The sequence below is a fragment of the Clarias gariepinus genome, chromosome 5 (genome assembly GCF_024256425.1).
Source record: "Clarias gariepinus isolate MV-2021 ecotype Netherlands chromosome 5, CGAR_prim_01v2, whole genome shotgun sequence".
Taxonomy (NCBI): Eukaryota; Metazoa; Chordata; class Actinopteri; order Siluriformes; family Clariidae; genus Clarias; species Clarias gariepinus.
In genome coordinates this window covers 22,709,454-22,723,829 of record NC_071104.1, presented here as the reverse complement: position 1 = coordinate 22,723,829, position 14,376 = coordinate 22,709,454, and the positions used below count along the sequence as shown (strand labels likewise).

General features: G+C 37.5%; 1 protein-coding gene across 1 annotated transcript in view; it reads left to right on the top strand.

Annotated features, from left to right (window-relative positions):
* Nucleotides 1-14,376, top strand: part of vwa8 (von Willebrand factor A domain containing 8) — a 71,482-nt gene that overhangs the window by 40,778 nt on the left and 16,328 nt on the right. Inside the window, exons 34-37 of the mRNA XM_053496510.1 lie at nt 2,109-2,263; nt 2,383-2,575; nt 2,659-2,740; nt 4,548-4,752. Of these exons, the coding sequence (XP_053352485.1) occupies nt 2,109-2,263; nt 2,383-2,575; nt 2,659-2,740; nt 4,548-4,752 (635 nt within the window). The remainder of the gene's footprint in view (nt 1-2,108; nt 2,264-2,382; nt 2,576-2,658; nt 2,741-4,547; nt 4,753-14,376) is intronic.

Genomic DNA, 14,376 nt, shown 5'->3' with positions numbered 1-14,376 from the left:
TATTATTATTATTACTATTATTATTACTTTTTAGAAATAATGTAATCCTTATTTTTGTAGTGGTTATACCATGCTAACAGAACAGTATTTTACAAATCAACCAAGGCACTTCAACAAAAAACTTTGTTTTGTGATCAGAATTAGAGAACAGCAATGACTGTAGCACAGAGAAAGATTACAACTAAAGTTTCTGGAGGTTACAACAGTCAACGATTAGTAGGAAGTACTCTTACTTTGAATGACTAATGACTTCAGCACATCTGTGGCCACAGGACATCACTAGTCTCTCACACTGCTCTGGTGTGATTTTGGTCCACTCTTCTTCTAGTCTCTTTCAGAGTTGCTGTGACTGAAGTAGGTTTCCTACCCACTGTTCTGTGACTGTAGGTTTCTTGGCCATAACTTTTGGATTTTCCGGAGGTTTCTGTTGGGTTTAGATCAGGACTCTGGGCTCGCCATTTCATTATTTTAATGTTTTTTTTTTAGCTTTAAGGAACTGCTTTATCTGTTTTGCTGTGTGACAGGGGGCATTAACATTGCTGGCTGATTGCGTGATGAACACAAAGAAGGAACAGCAAAGAAAAGACTGATAAACCGCAAAGAAAAGTCTGATAAACATTTGTATTCACTCTGCCATGTAGCTGTATAAGAGGCCCAACTCCTGCTGAAAACTTTTTCCAACCTATGATGCTTCCCTCTCCACCCTTTATTGACTTCATTTACACATTTTGAATTCAGTCTTTCCCCAGTTTGACAACGAACATAATGCTTCCCATCGTATCCAAATAAATTTTACTTTGGACCGGTTATCCACAGTTGTCCACACAACATGCTCCTGAGCAAAGGTTAGTTTAGCCTTTAGATTTTTTCTGCTAATGAAAGGTTTTGCCACAGCAGAGTGGTACAAATTCAGTACAAATTCTCTAAACGTTAAGACACTGTATGACGTATCACTGTATGACAGATCCATGCTGTTGCAGAGTTGAACCGATTGCCTATTGAGATTCTCTGCATTATTCTGTCCTCTCCTCTTTGTTTTACCTGATGACCTGTCTGATGAGAGTTAGGGGACTTGAATGAGTTTGTGATGTTGTTAAGATGCAATATTCTAGAAATCACAGATTTGGAACGACCAAGTTCTCTTGCTATGGCTGAAGGGTCATCGCTTTGATCTTCATCTGGAAAAAGTGCTCATGAAGAGTTTCAGTCACTTAAAAAAAAACTTTTGTAAAAACTAGAAATTTAGGCTACCAGTTAAATGCGGTTTGTCAGATAATTAAAGAAATTAATATCAGGTACAAAATTAACATCAATAACTGGGAGGTATTTAAAAGAGTTCTCTAATTTTGTTTAGTGCTTCAAAATATATATAACTCATGAAACTTGTATAAAATGCATTTTTAATCCTGTTAATTTTGATTTCTAATAGGACTAAGCAGTGACCTTAAAATTTAGGAAATTGTAAGTTGTTCTCTAATGTTGATTTCCTCTGTATATGTATATGATGCTAAATTAATGCACACCTTCTAACATGTATTGTTATTATAATAGTGGATAAACTTATTCACTGATCTAATCCACCGCTTATAATTAACAGATAAGCAATGTTATTAAATTTGGAGAAATATTGTTATAAAAATGTCATAGAGAAAATAAACATTTTGGTAAAATGGTAAAAAAAAAAAAAAAGCTAAACATGTTGGGAGTGAAGCGGTCCAGAAACACTGATGATACCTTCCATATGCTCAGTAAGATGATGTAATTTCATCACACCACCCCCTCATATACTGGTGCAATCAAGATGGATGTAAGTGACATCAAAGTAGTTTGGTACATTGGGTAAATGTACAGTGCAGGACAGAACTTGGGTTTTGCTTTGAAATATGACCTCTTACTCAAGATGAGTGTGACAGGATGTCATGAGACACAATAACTTATGGCCAGGTGGAGTGAAATGTTCAAATGTCATCCATCAATGCTAGCAAACCAAGAAAGACCTCTAACACTTTCAAGGCTTTTACATCAAGCAGTATTAGAGTAATGGTCATGGCCTTGCTATCTTACACACACTGTTTATGATCTAATTCGTCTTCTGTGTCATGGCTCAGGAATAGAACCTAGCGCCCCACATGATGTGTCCAGTGAGCAGCTGCCCAATGAGAACCTCAGTACTGCCCTAGGACAGAAGATCGTCTCACCTAACCGTCTCGTCTGTGATAGCAACACCTACGCTAACATCATCGTAGGCTTTCCAGACTTGCTGGTGAGTAATTGTCACAACATGCCAATCACCAGCCCTGTAGCCTGAACTATGACACACTGCATCGGTGTTGAAGACATGAGTGATTCAGAAATCTTTCACTGTTGCACTCTTTTACTCAGTCTCCAAATGAGGTGTACAGCTTTCCAAGAAAATCACCCCTCACAGAAGGCAGAGGGCCCGATATGTTTTTTGGGTCGAGTCGCCGCACGGGACCTGCGAAACGAGTCAACTGCATCAGTCTGGTTGAAGCTAATCAGGTGGTGCGAGCTCTTCCTCCTACACAAGTGCCTCTAGATGAAATCTATCCTAAAGGTAGACATGAAAAGATTGATCAATCCTTATATTAAACTTAAATATTTAAGTATGTTATATTGTATAATGTAAATTCGTTACAGATATAACCCCACCTTTGACTTCTGCTTACCTGGAGGTCACGGATCTGAACACCAAGAAAGTCAAGTATATTTCAGTGCCAAGGTAAACACAAACACACTGCCTTCCTAATCAGGACACTGTATTTCAGTGCATGGAAAACAGAATTCACATAAAGCTGCAGCGCCCCCTTCTGTTTAGCTGAGGTGGTTGTTAAGAGCAAGGCCATAGTTGTTGAATGGGGTAAATAAAAGCAAAATGTACCTTTTTCCCCAAAAAAGCATGAGGCAAAATCAAGAGAACAATAGTCTACTTAAGAAAATAACTTTTGGCATAAGGTCTTAGACCGATTTTTGATAAGCATGTGAGAATATTTATTTACATTGACATAAGGAGATGCATTTTTAACTAATCCCATTTTTCTGTTGTTTATTTGATTAATATACAACATGTATGTCGCTAATATTGAACCCCACTGTTCGATTTAAATCAAATGTTTATACCAGTGCACTTTTACCGGATATGCCTGACATGCATCACATAATCTAACCCTAATAATAAATGGATTTTTAAATGTTTCAATTAAACAAAGAAAAATTACTTAATTATTTATTACTTCTGGAAGCCTTCTTGGGTGCAGGTGCTTTAATAAGATGCATCCAAGAAATGCAAAGATTAAAAGTTTTCTTACACAAGAAAGGCTTTAGGACATGGAATTTTGCACATTCCTCTTACTTAGCAATGACAAACCTTTTTTTTTTTTTTTTGGTGAAAAAGCAGTTGTTTGTACTGTTGGTGTTATAGCATTAGTCAGAACATTAAATAACTTGCAGACATCCAACAATATTATATGCAACTCTAAACAAATAAAAATAATTCTGTTATTAATAGTTAATTAATATTAATAGAGATGAAACATGACTGGCCCTGACTGGTTATTTACCTATATTTGTATATAGTGTAAGGTGTTAAACAGTTTTTGCTATACTGTATAAGTCTTTTTTAACCTTTGTACGTGATAATACGCTGCCTGGCCCCTACATTTATTAATTTTTTATGATTTAAAAAAGTTACACAAAAGTCTCAGATTTTATGGCAACCATTTCCCATAGTATTGCTTTAGCAATCTTGTGCAATGTCACAACATTTATTTCTGTCCAGAGTTGCACTCATTTTTGGCCAAGAGCTTATAATGATGACAGAAGAGTTTAACTACTTCATAAAGTCTTCTCCACAAAATCCCAAGTGTTAAGGGTTAAGAGTCTGTGGTGGCCAAATCATAAGTGATTTGGCCACCATGCATAAGAAGATTATCCATGCTCCCAGAATCACTCTTTTACACATCATTGCCAAGCCTAGACCTGACCACCTGAAGCAACCCCATATCCTAGTACTGCCACCAGAGGCTTGTGGAAATGCTGTTACTTTCACTATAAACCATGGCTTTGGATTTTGCTGTCCATTTTTTATGGTGCAAGAGTGATATCTGATCACGGTCATTCATGATTTGTTTCTGACCACTCAGTCGTTTTTAGTCGTTTGAATGTGTTTTTTGTTTGATGCAGACCAATAATTTGACCCCTCTAAAACACAATAACATCTGGTTTCCCTTAAGAAATGAGAAGTTGCGGCATCAGTTTGGATTAAAAGAATTATTGCCAACTGAAACATATTAAACACTAAAATAATTATGCAGTCACAGCCTCTTAAGTGTTTGCTTACTCAAATCCAAGCCCGTTTTTTTTTTTTTTTTCATCTAGGGACTTAAGTCTTTACTTTAAAAAAAGTTTCCATTCAAACTATCCACAGTGGAACATTTTCCATTTCTCTGAACATTGTTTCACTTTACCAGAAGTTAATGATTTCTATTTTTATTTTTCTCCTCCAATGTTGCTGTACTGTAATCCTACAGGACTATGTCTGTGTCTCCTTACACGGCATGGATCTCTCAGGTGTCTGACACTGATGTACTCATTGCCCCACTGGGCCCTGGACGGGTTGTGACTGTAGATATGGGAGGCTACATGAGGGTGTGGGAGACAGGTTTGGATCATTTGCAGCGCTCCCTGCTGGAGTGGAGGAACATGATCGGCTCTGAGGATGGCCGTCCTGTCCAGGTAGGAAAATCTTTGCAGTGCAGGAATGTTTAACTAATAATAAAGAGATTTATTAAAATTTGTGATTAAATTATTATTAGTTTGTAAAAACAAGTTGAAACCATGACTATAATAACCAGCACCCAACAAGCACAAGAAAACAGAATATTGCATAATTAGACAATTACACACAAACATTTTTTTTATTAGTATTATGAGTACAATAAAAGGGTGACACAGGATGCATCACAAGGTCAAGTTCACTTGTGAATCAAAATTTTTTTTGTCTGGATTAGTGAGACAATTTCTGACATCCGTTTTTGAAAGAATTGAGGAGACAGAGATTTCTCCTCTGTTAGAAAGGGTCTGTTGGCTGTAATAAGCATGAGCATCAGGCGCTGTTATAAGTGCAATGTAGATTCTGAACAGCCAAAAAATCACCTAGTTCAGCTTGTGGTTTAACGTCTTAAAGCCATATATCTTAGAAAACCAGAACAGAAATGTTACCAGAATCTTACTGGTGTGTGACATTATCAATAAGTGTGATTTTATTTACCTTTTTGTTGGCTAAATGTGTGCTAATCATGCTTATGTGTATTTACTACAGAATGTAAAGTGTACTATATTATTAATTTGTCATTATTTTTTAAGGGTAAAAATAGAATAATTAAATCTTCAACACTTTTTATTGGGTCTGTTTTGCTGTTGCAGTACATGACCATGTGGTGGCAGCATTAGGTTTCTGTGCAGTCCTTTAAAGACTTATTATTAAAAGCCTATTTTAAAGATGTTTATAACATGGGAACAATTAGTCATCCCTCCCACATTTTTTTTTTTTTTACAGATTTGCTGTTATTTGAGTTTATATAAGCTTTTGTACTTTTTCAAGAACAGTATTTTTGTTTACATTTGAAACTTTTGCAATTGCTTTTTTCCTGTACATATTATTAAACTAGGGTGTTACATTAGTACTTGTGTAAAAAGATCCTTCCCAGCATTGTTTTGTGGGTAAAATTCTACAGTTTTTCTCCTTGAACCTGGATTATGTGACTATGTGACTAACAACTGGACTCGTAACTTTTACGTCATTAAATTCGATGTAGTCACACATTTGGCAGAGGATATTTACTAATGGTGTGGCCTTGTGCATCATGCTTCTGTCACCGAACTGATTTACTGAATTTAGACTGAATTGATTGATAATTGGTGCAAGTCACTAAGTCATTATCGAATTCTGGATATTCTGTTCCTCTTCAAGGGCTCCAGGTAGAGCCATATCCCCTCTGGAGAACATGTTGATGGGTTGCTGGACTCTAGGCTTCATTTTTTTCATTCTCTTAAGCTCTCTCCCAGCATTCAACACCTCAGCTCCATCACACATATTTACTAGATCTCTGTCCTCACTGCTTTTTTCACCAAAGTTCTTTGAACATTTTACTCTTAAAGTAGTAGCGCAGGTTTGCTGTGTAGCCAACATAAAGGCATGGTATGTGTATGTGTGTTCACACAGGGGGTAAGAGAGGGAGGGAGAGTGAAAAAGTGAAAAGTCTTGAGACTTTTAAGTCTGGGTTTATAAGGAGACTTGAAGCTGGGTTATCATGTCACTGGACTAAGGTTATCTTTACCTTCCAGGTATTCAGGAGCTTCAAAAACCTTTAAAATGTCTCTGATCCTACCATGCCTTATTTCCATACATACGCAGCTGGACTCTGACTGGGCATGACTCTGTATGCATGCTCAGCTGGATTGTTTGAGTAGTACTCTGTGGGATGTGGGATTAGAGGACATCCTGGATTAGAGAGGCAGTGTTGTCCTTTACACACTTTGAGGGTGACCTCTAGTGTTTGCTGCTGCTTTTGGTTGGTTTATTTAATTCTACACACTGTGTTTGAGTGATGGATAGGAGATCCAGCAGACTCCAAAACAAAGCTTCAGAGGGGTGTCGGCCGTTGACTTGTACGGGATCGACCAGAGGTGAGATTCAAACCACCAACCCTGGATGGACAGTGCTAACCTCTAAGCAACCGTGTTGCATTATTATTTGTTAAAATAGTCTCAGTTGTTCCCATTAGTGAGCAGAATGACCTTTATTGGTCAGAAGGATTTAATAACAAAGAGCAAACTGGTGTTTGCCATATCAGCAATTGACTGAGTCACTAGCTTTCTCAACAATCAGAAATAATAATAATAATAATAATAATAATCAAAAATGTAAATTGCTTGTCCCAGGCACCCGAGCTTATGATTGTGGTAATAGTAATTAATAAGCACATTTAAAGATAACAAGTGTCAGTCCAAAGTGCTGCATGTTAAAAGCAAATAAATCAATTACTCAATTTATTTAATCTTGTAAGAACCTCTTATTAGAACATTCTCTTCTAACTACATTGTCTATACATCTTTGTATGATCCTAATATGAGGGCCATTAAAAACAATTATAGGCCGATTGATATAATTGATTGATTAACTTCATAGTTATTTATGTGCTAATAAAGAAAAAAGTTAGAAACAATATAGACAGAGCAGTAAAGGTAACAAAAGCAAGGACAACCCATGCATGCTCAATACACCCTATATATATATATATATATATATATATATATATAGATGCATTTTTCACACGTCACTGCATTGTTTAATATGCTGTGCGCTTCTGTGTTACATATGAAAATCTTTGACTATTCGAAGCCTGATGGATAATGCTGTACTGGTCTGCATTCCTCAGATGGCTCTGCTAAATGAGTTAGTGGCGAGAGTCACAGAGACATTAGAGCTCCAGACTCCTGCAATAAGAGCGTCTCTTTGAGCTCATACTGGGATCCCTGCCACCTGCCTCATTCCACTCCCACAGACTCATTCCCTCTCTCCATCGTTTGCCTTTAAATGCCTCTGTCACCTTGTCAGATTTTAGTCCCTCTCTCTCTTTTTCTCAGCACTTTGTCTCTTTCTCCCACTGTTTAACTCATATATTTTCCAACTCCAGCATTCTTGTGAATGGTGCCTCTGTTACAGACTATTGTGGGGCATTCCTTCACCCATGGGTGTTTCCCCCCCTTTTCAACTCCCCGTCTCCTGCCTTCTTGGATTAATGAGCCTGTAAATTTCCCTCCATTCTCACAGGCTGGACCCACCTGGTGTGGAATTATGAGGAGACAAAGTCAGTCGGGTTCTCGTCACTGCATGAAGAAAACTGATGAAGCTGTGTCTGCACGCTCTAAGAAATCTGCTTGTGTCTAATGAGATTGGTTAAAATTCTCCTGACATTCTCTTGAACTTTCAACAGCAGTCACCTCTGTGCATACCAGTTTAGTTTAAACATATATTTTTGGGGGATTAAAGAAACTGTCTTTGTCAATACTGTGAAAAGAAGTGCTTGAGAATGTCCTTCTCAGGTGCACTATAATTGACAGTAGTTTTGTTTGCTTGGTGCTGTATTTGCATCAGCTTGTCCAGGCATGGAGTATGGAGCAATAGTTGCTCCAGAATAAGTCCCTTGCAAGTTCAGTGTAGGCATTTCCGTGATCTGTATGAAACCCGTTGTTCGGTAGGAAGCCTTGACTCTGCTCTTTCACCCCATGAAAGAGTCCATTATGAGGTCATGGATATCTCTCATTTCTGTCTTTCCTCTGTCTACAGCAGACACTTATTTTCCCTTTATTAAATTCTCATTATTAGAACACAACACTCTCCTACACATGCTGATGTCAGACATGAGGAATGTCTGCCTTTGTTCTAGTGCTGATATTGTTCCTGGAGGCAACTGATGCAAGTTCAGTAGTACTGAGAAAAAGCAGACACTTTGTCTAACTCCGTTAGCCATGTTTTGCAAAACTGTAGTATAGACATGAATGAATAGGCAGGGGAAGACAGATACCTATCATTAATAGTCTCCCAGTTATTTGAAATTGTATTAACCAACAATAACTCAAGATCGCAGAAATTCATCTATTCACTGTAGTGAAATAATGTACAGCCCGTGATGCAGTGCAATACAGGATAGCCATGCAGAGAATGTATGTTCCTGTTATTCAGGCCAGCCTGATGTCAGTGACTCTTTCCAGGCCAACCATATATGTCCCCATGTAAGACAGAGCCAAATGCTTTCCTACAATTACCAGAGAGAGAGAGAGAGAGTGTGTCTGGAAGTCAGTCATTCCAACAGGTGCAAGCTGTGTGTAAGTGTTTAAAGGGAAGTGGACACTGACTCATCACTGACCAGCACTCAGTCTTTAACTGAAGAAGCATTTGTAATAGCATAAGAAGGCAGATGATGCATCATGTACAAAACTAGAGAAATAGTTTAATGACTGATTAATGATTCACATTACATTTTGGTATAGCTTATCTGTGGCTTCAAAAGCATGTCTCGTTATGGTGACTAAATATTATGTTTGTTTTAAATTGTACTGATTACAAATGATTCAGTTATGTTTGAAATGGTGAGCTGATCCCATGGCCAATGCTTATATAAGGTATAAGGTGGAGCTCAAAGCTAGAGAAGGACCACTAAATTTTATTAAGGATAAATGTTCACAAAATGCGAAATTTAATAGGGTTCGTGCCCAAAGTAATATTTTATAATAATTATATAATAGCAATTTATTTTTATGGCACCCACAGGTATTTTACAGATAAATAAAAATAAAATGCATGTACAGTAATAAAAGTCACAGAAATAATATAATCACAACTTGCAGTATATGAACAAAAAAAGGAAAAATATTATTTTTTCAGATGGCCACATAAATGTGTGGTGAAACTTTCAAAAATGAAGTAATAAAAACGCAGCAAGTATAAAAACAAATGTTAAATATCTGACATAGATAAGTTTAATGATAATTAGACTGGAATAGGAGATTTCATAAAATATTACATTATGAGCCGTTCAAGTCAAACCAAGACCTGTGATGAAATTTCTCGTGATTAAAGGAGTAAAGCTGATTGACATTTACAGATGTCAAGCATTGTACGGTAATGAGAGTCTTAGCCACAGTAAAACATTTAAGTTGTGCAAACATTTTAAACAAGACCGTGAATCCGTGAATGATGATCTTGGCCGAGGGGGCTTGAAGACCACTACAATCGTTCCTGGTCCTTAAAAATTGTCAGATAGCTTGTCACCAACTTGTGAAAGAGATTCATCTGTCTGTGGGACATTCATGAACATTACAGGAACTGGGAGTTAGTGCCACATTCCCAGTACAGTCCTGACCTTGTTCTAAGCAAGTTCCATATGTTTGGGCCATTAAAGGGGTTTCTGGGGGTCCAACTTTTCAGACGTGAAACAGTCAGTCTGATTATTACTGAAAACTTCTCTTCTTTTATGGTATTCAAGCACTAATGAAAAGCTAAGTGCATTAGTGTAGCAGGGAATTACATAGAGAAATAAAGCCAGTGTTTACTCTCATATGTAACTGTGTTCTGTTATTCTACATTTAAAGTCCCAGTTTGACTCCATTAAAATTTGACGTTATGATTCATACTATTTAAAACTGGCATTAACATGTAGGGAAAAATGTTCATTGATAACCTAAAAGATGAACTAAAATATGGAAGCACCCTCATTTAAAATTTCCAGAAAGGTGCAATTGAAAGGTAAATTGTGCTGCGCCTTAAAGGCTGAATGTTTCCAGGACTTGCCCCAGTTTGACGGCATGAGCACAAAGAATCCAACTGACAGTGTTTAGGTTAAAAAAAAAGTGTTTAAGTTGATAACGATCAGCAGATCTTTGTCTCGTAGTATAGAGACAGAGTGAAGAGGCAACATTTTGCCTTTAACCTCTGGAACATTCTGTCTGCTGTCTGCAGATCAGAGTCACAGATTAGGGTTTGTCCTGAATACATGTCCTCCATGCAGCACAGGACACAGGTATACAGACATGTCTGTGTGTATGTGTGTGGGCGTGTAACAGTAGCCAGAGTCATGTGTTTTCAAAGGGGCTTGAAATGGAGGCATGCTGTTCTCATAGCCCCCTCTGTCCCTATGTCCTCATGTCTGTGGCATGGCAAGTGTCATCACCTGTCCGTCTCTTACAGTATGTTTGTCCGTGTTGTATCTGACCCAAAATGTTCCCCAGCTGGAGAAACAGTCCACCCTGCAGGCCCTGTGGCTGATGTGCCTATGTGAAGACGCTCTATTTGGATGATGATAAAGTAATGGAGCATTAATTCTATTAAGTTCTTTCAAACTGAAATGTGACCTTACTACCACTTTCCTTGACAGCTTTCACCTTTAAAAACTGTAGTGTTTGTATTCCTGCAGTGTTCACATGCTGGATATTATTCAAGACAAACTCCTACAATCGGTATTAATGATTTGACACAGTGTGGTTTGCATTAATCATTAATAGACATTTTATTAAAAAGTTTAAGTCGATTATTTAATCTACTTTTGCTCCATTTATCAAACACTCAATATAATATTATCTCTCTTGTGCACAATGTGAGTCTCAACACAAAATTGAGTAAATGGTTATGGAGTGAGAGTCTGTTTTTGAAATAATTAAGGGTCCATGTGGGACTTCCTTATTAGTATGTGGTGGAATGTTTTGCTCTCAGTGTGTGCTCTGCGCTAAATGCTGCGGCCGCACCGAGACACTTCATTGTTGAGCAGCAGACTCCAAGCAAGGCATTCCTGACATTCCAACCCAGGATGTCACTGTGGCCACTGGGATGTTGGAGGTTAGATCTAACCTAGTCTCACCCTCAGATACTCTGGCCACACTCTGTAACCTTTTGTATCAAGGCTACAGGTTTCAGTGTCTTGAAGGCGACATATGAGCCACAGGACTGGATAATGTTTCTTGTATACCATATTTTAGGGTTGTAAGAGAACTTTACACTTAGTACTGCATTAACATGATAGGAAAGCTATTCTCAGAAAGTACAAGCCTTGAACAGCAGACCATATTAGATTCCATTCCTGTCAATTAACCTGAGGCTGCATTGGACATCAAAACTGGACAGGGAAATATTGAAAAATTAGTTTTTCCAGTCTTTAGCTACGGTTCAATGTGTTCTGAAATGTCCTCTCTCATGAACAAGGCATTTTTTAGAAGCACAGAAGCACTATGATTGTTGTACTTTTTTTATGCTGTTCTGCACAAAGACTCGAAAGTGTTAAGTGCGAAAATCCCTTGAGATCAGCAGTTTCATAAATACTTAAACCAGCCTGCCTGTTCCAACAGCAAAAATAATGCCAAGGTCAAGGGCACTCAGATAACATTTTTGATGTTTGATGTGAATGCAAACTGAAGCTCTTGACCTAAAGCTGCAAAATGTGCTGCTTCTAAGTTAATTGCTGATTATTTAATTGCATACATGGACAGGTGTGTCTAATAAAGTGGACACTGAGTGCATGTAGTTCACTTTCTAGAGATGATGAAATCTTGAAACTCAATCAAATAAGATGTCCAGTTTGATTGCTAAGATTACATTATTACATTTACAATTTGTGCGACATTGCTTTTACTACTTTAGCGTTAACCTTAATTTAGCATCATTTTTGCATTATAAAATTACAGTATAGAAGTGAATAATTGTAAATTCTACAATTTGATTAATATTTGAATTAGCTTAGTTTAAACACCTAACCTGTATGTTCCCCTTGGATAAGTATGCGCTGGTTTTATTTCCCTAAAAACTGTTTTTTTACGTTTTAGTACACTTCAACTCTTTACATATTAGTGCAGACAGATGCTGCTGTGTGAGCAAACACCGCGAGGCCTGAAAGGGCAAATGTTTCGAGTATTTAGTGTGTAACCTCGGAGAGCAGTAGATATCAAGCCTATGCAGTGATTATGTAAACTGCTTTATGAATACCAGGTATTAAGTAAATACATAATATTATATTAAGCGCAGTTTAATTATTCATTCAGGCCATAACAGAATACCTCCATATGTGAAATGGTTCTGACGATGTTCTGAGCGAGGCAAGTGAACTTGTCACCCAGCCAAAACCCACCACTAACACTTGTTTAAAGATCAATATGCTTGTACTAATTTGAATTTAAAAACTGGTAACATGTATTAACAGTTTACTGTCTAGACAGGTTTTAACTGCTTGGATGTTTAAGATTTTAGGTCATAAAAAAACTTGAACCCTTCAGTTTGGGTCATAAAAAAACTTGAAACCTGAAAGAAATAGAACCTAAAAAAACAATAATCTATTCGATCCAGCCCTTACACAAGAGAAAAAATTAGCTATATTTACACAAACAAAATTTCTTCATTCATTCATTTTCTATACCGCTTATCTTGTCCAGGGTTGGAGGGATCCTTAAGCCTATTCCAGAAGACTTGGGGAACAAGGCAGGGTACACACTGGACAGGTTGCTAATCCATCACAGTGCACGCACACACACAGCAGGCAATTTTGGAACGCCAGTTAACCTAATATTTGGAATGTGGAAGGAAACCTGAGTACCTGAAGTAAACCTACCAAGCACAAGGAGAACATGCAAACCCCACAAAAACAGACGCGAGGTGGGAATCAAACTCTTAACCAGTAAACTGATTTAATAAAACCAGTTCCTGATTCTGATTAATGTGCTAGAAAATAACAGAAAGAGAAGATTTTCCTCCTACATTAAGATTAGCTTAGCCTTCCCATCTTTTCCTATAGGTCACCGCCGTCTGCGTTGTGGTTGGTTAAAGAATTCAGTCTCATCTATGATTGAATAGATACTTTATTACATATAAAATGGTGAGCCAGTCAGTGCGCTTTCTTCAGCCAGAGACCCAGTAGATGAAAGTGAAAGTGGGGCAAATAAGTGCAGAAGGGATGTATTTATTCCAACAACAATAACTATTCCAACTGAGGTGTCAACAAGATAATTATATTCATATTAGCCAATTATTCGTATTTAATTTACTAAACATTTTTTTACAACCACAAAAAACATCACAAGACACTACAGCTACTACTATAACAGATTTATTTTTGTATTTCTGATATCATTAGAGTAAGATTTTTAAAGGGCATTTAGGGAGGCGAAATGTCAGAATGTGTGTGTTTATGGGATTATGAGTACTCTTATTCATTGCCTTTTTGATCTTTAATGACCTATAAATTCATCTAGAGTGACTGATCTGAAGATGTGCATTAACTAGGCTTCTATGCTTAATTTAGAAGATTGGCCCACTTTTAGACATCTCTTTGATGGCATTTGCAAGTGTGGCCTAAAAAATCCTCAGTCTGAATGTGGTATAGCATTTTTCTTTGGTCCAAAGCTCTTGATCATGCTCTAGTCATATGTCACACTGTGGTCTGCGTTATAGTCCTTTAATCCTAACCTTTAAAAGTGTATGGATTTTCTTTTTATTGGATTTTCTTTTGTAGAGTTGTAATATGATCATGTAGTACAGTTATACTGCTGGAATGTCTTTTTGTTTGTTCAATCTTATTCTAGGCTTCTGCAGATTTTTTTATCCGTCTCTCTGTCTTCGTTCCCTCTTTCTTCTCAGTGCCTCTCTCTGGCTCGAGGCACTGCAGGAGAGCCGGGTCTTATCTGAGTGAGCTCATTCTATTGACGCATGAAGAAAACAAAAGGGCTAGCCCTCCGCAGTTGTTGTGGTTAAACACACCTGGCTAATTCTCACCCACTGTCTGTGAGCATGTGTAGACGTCTTGTGAGTGTGTGATG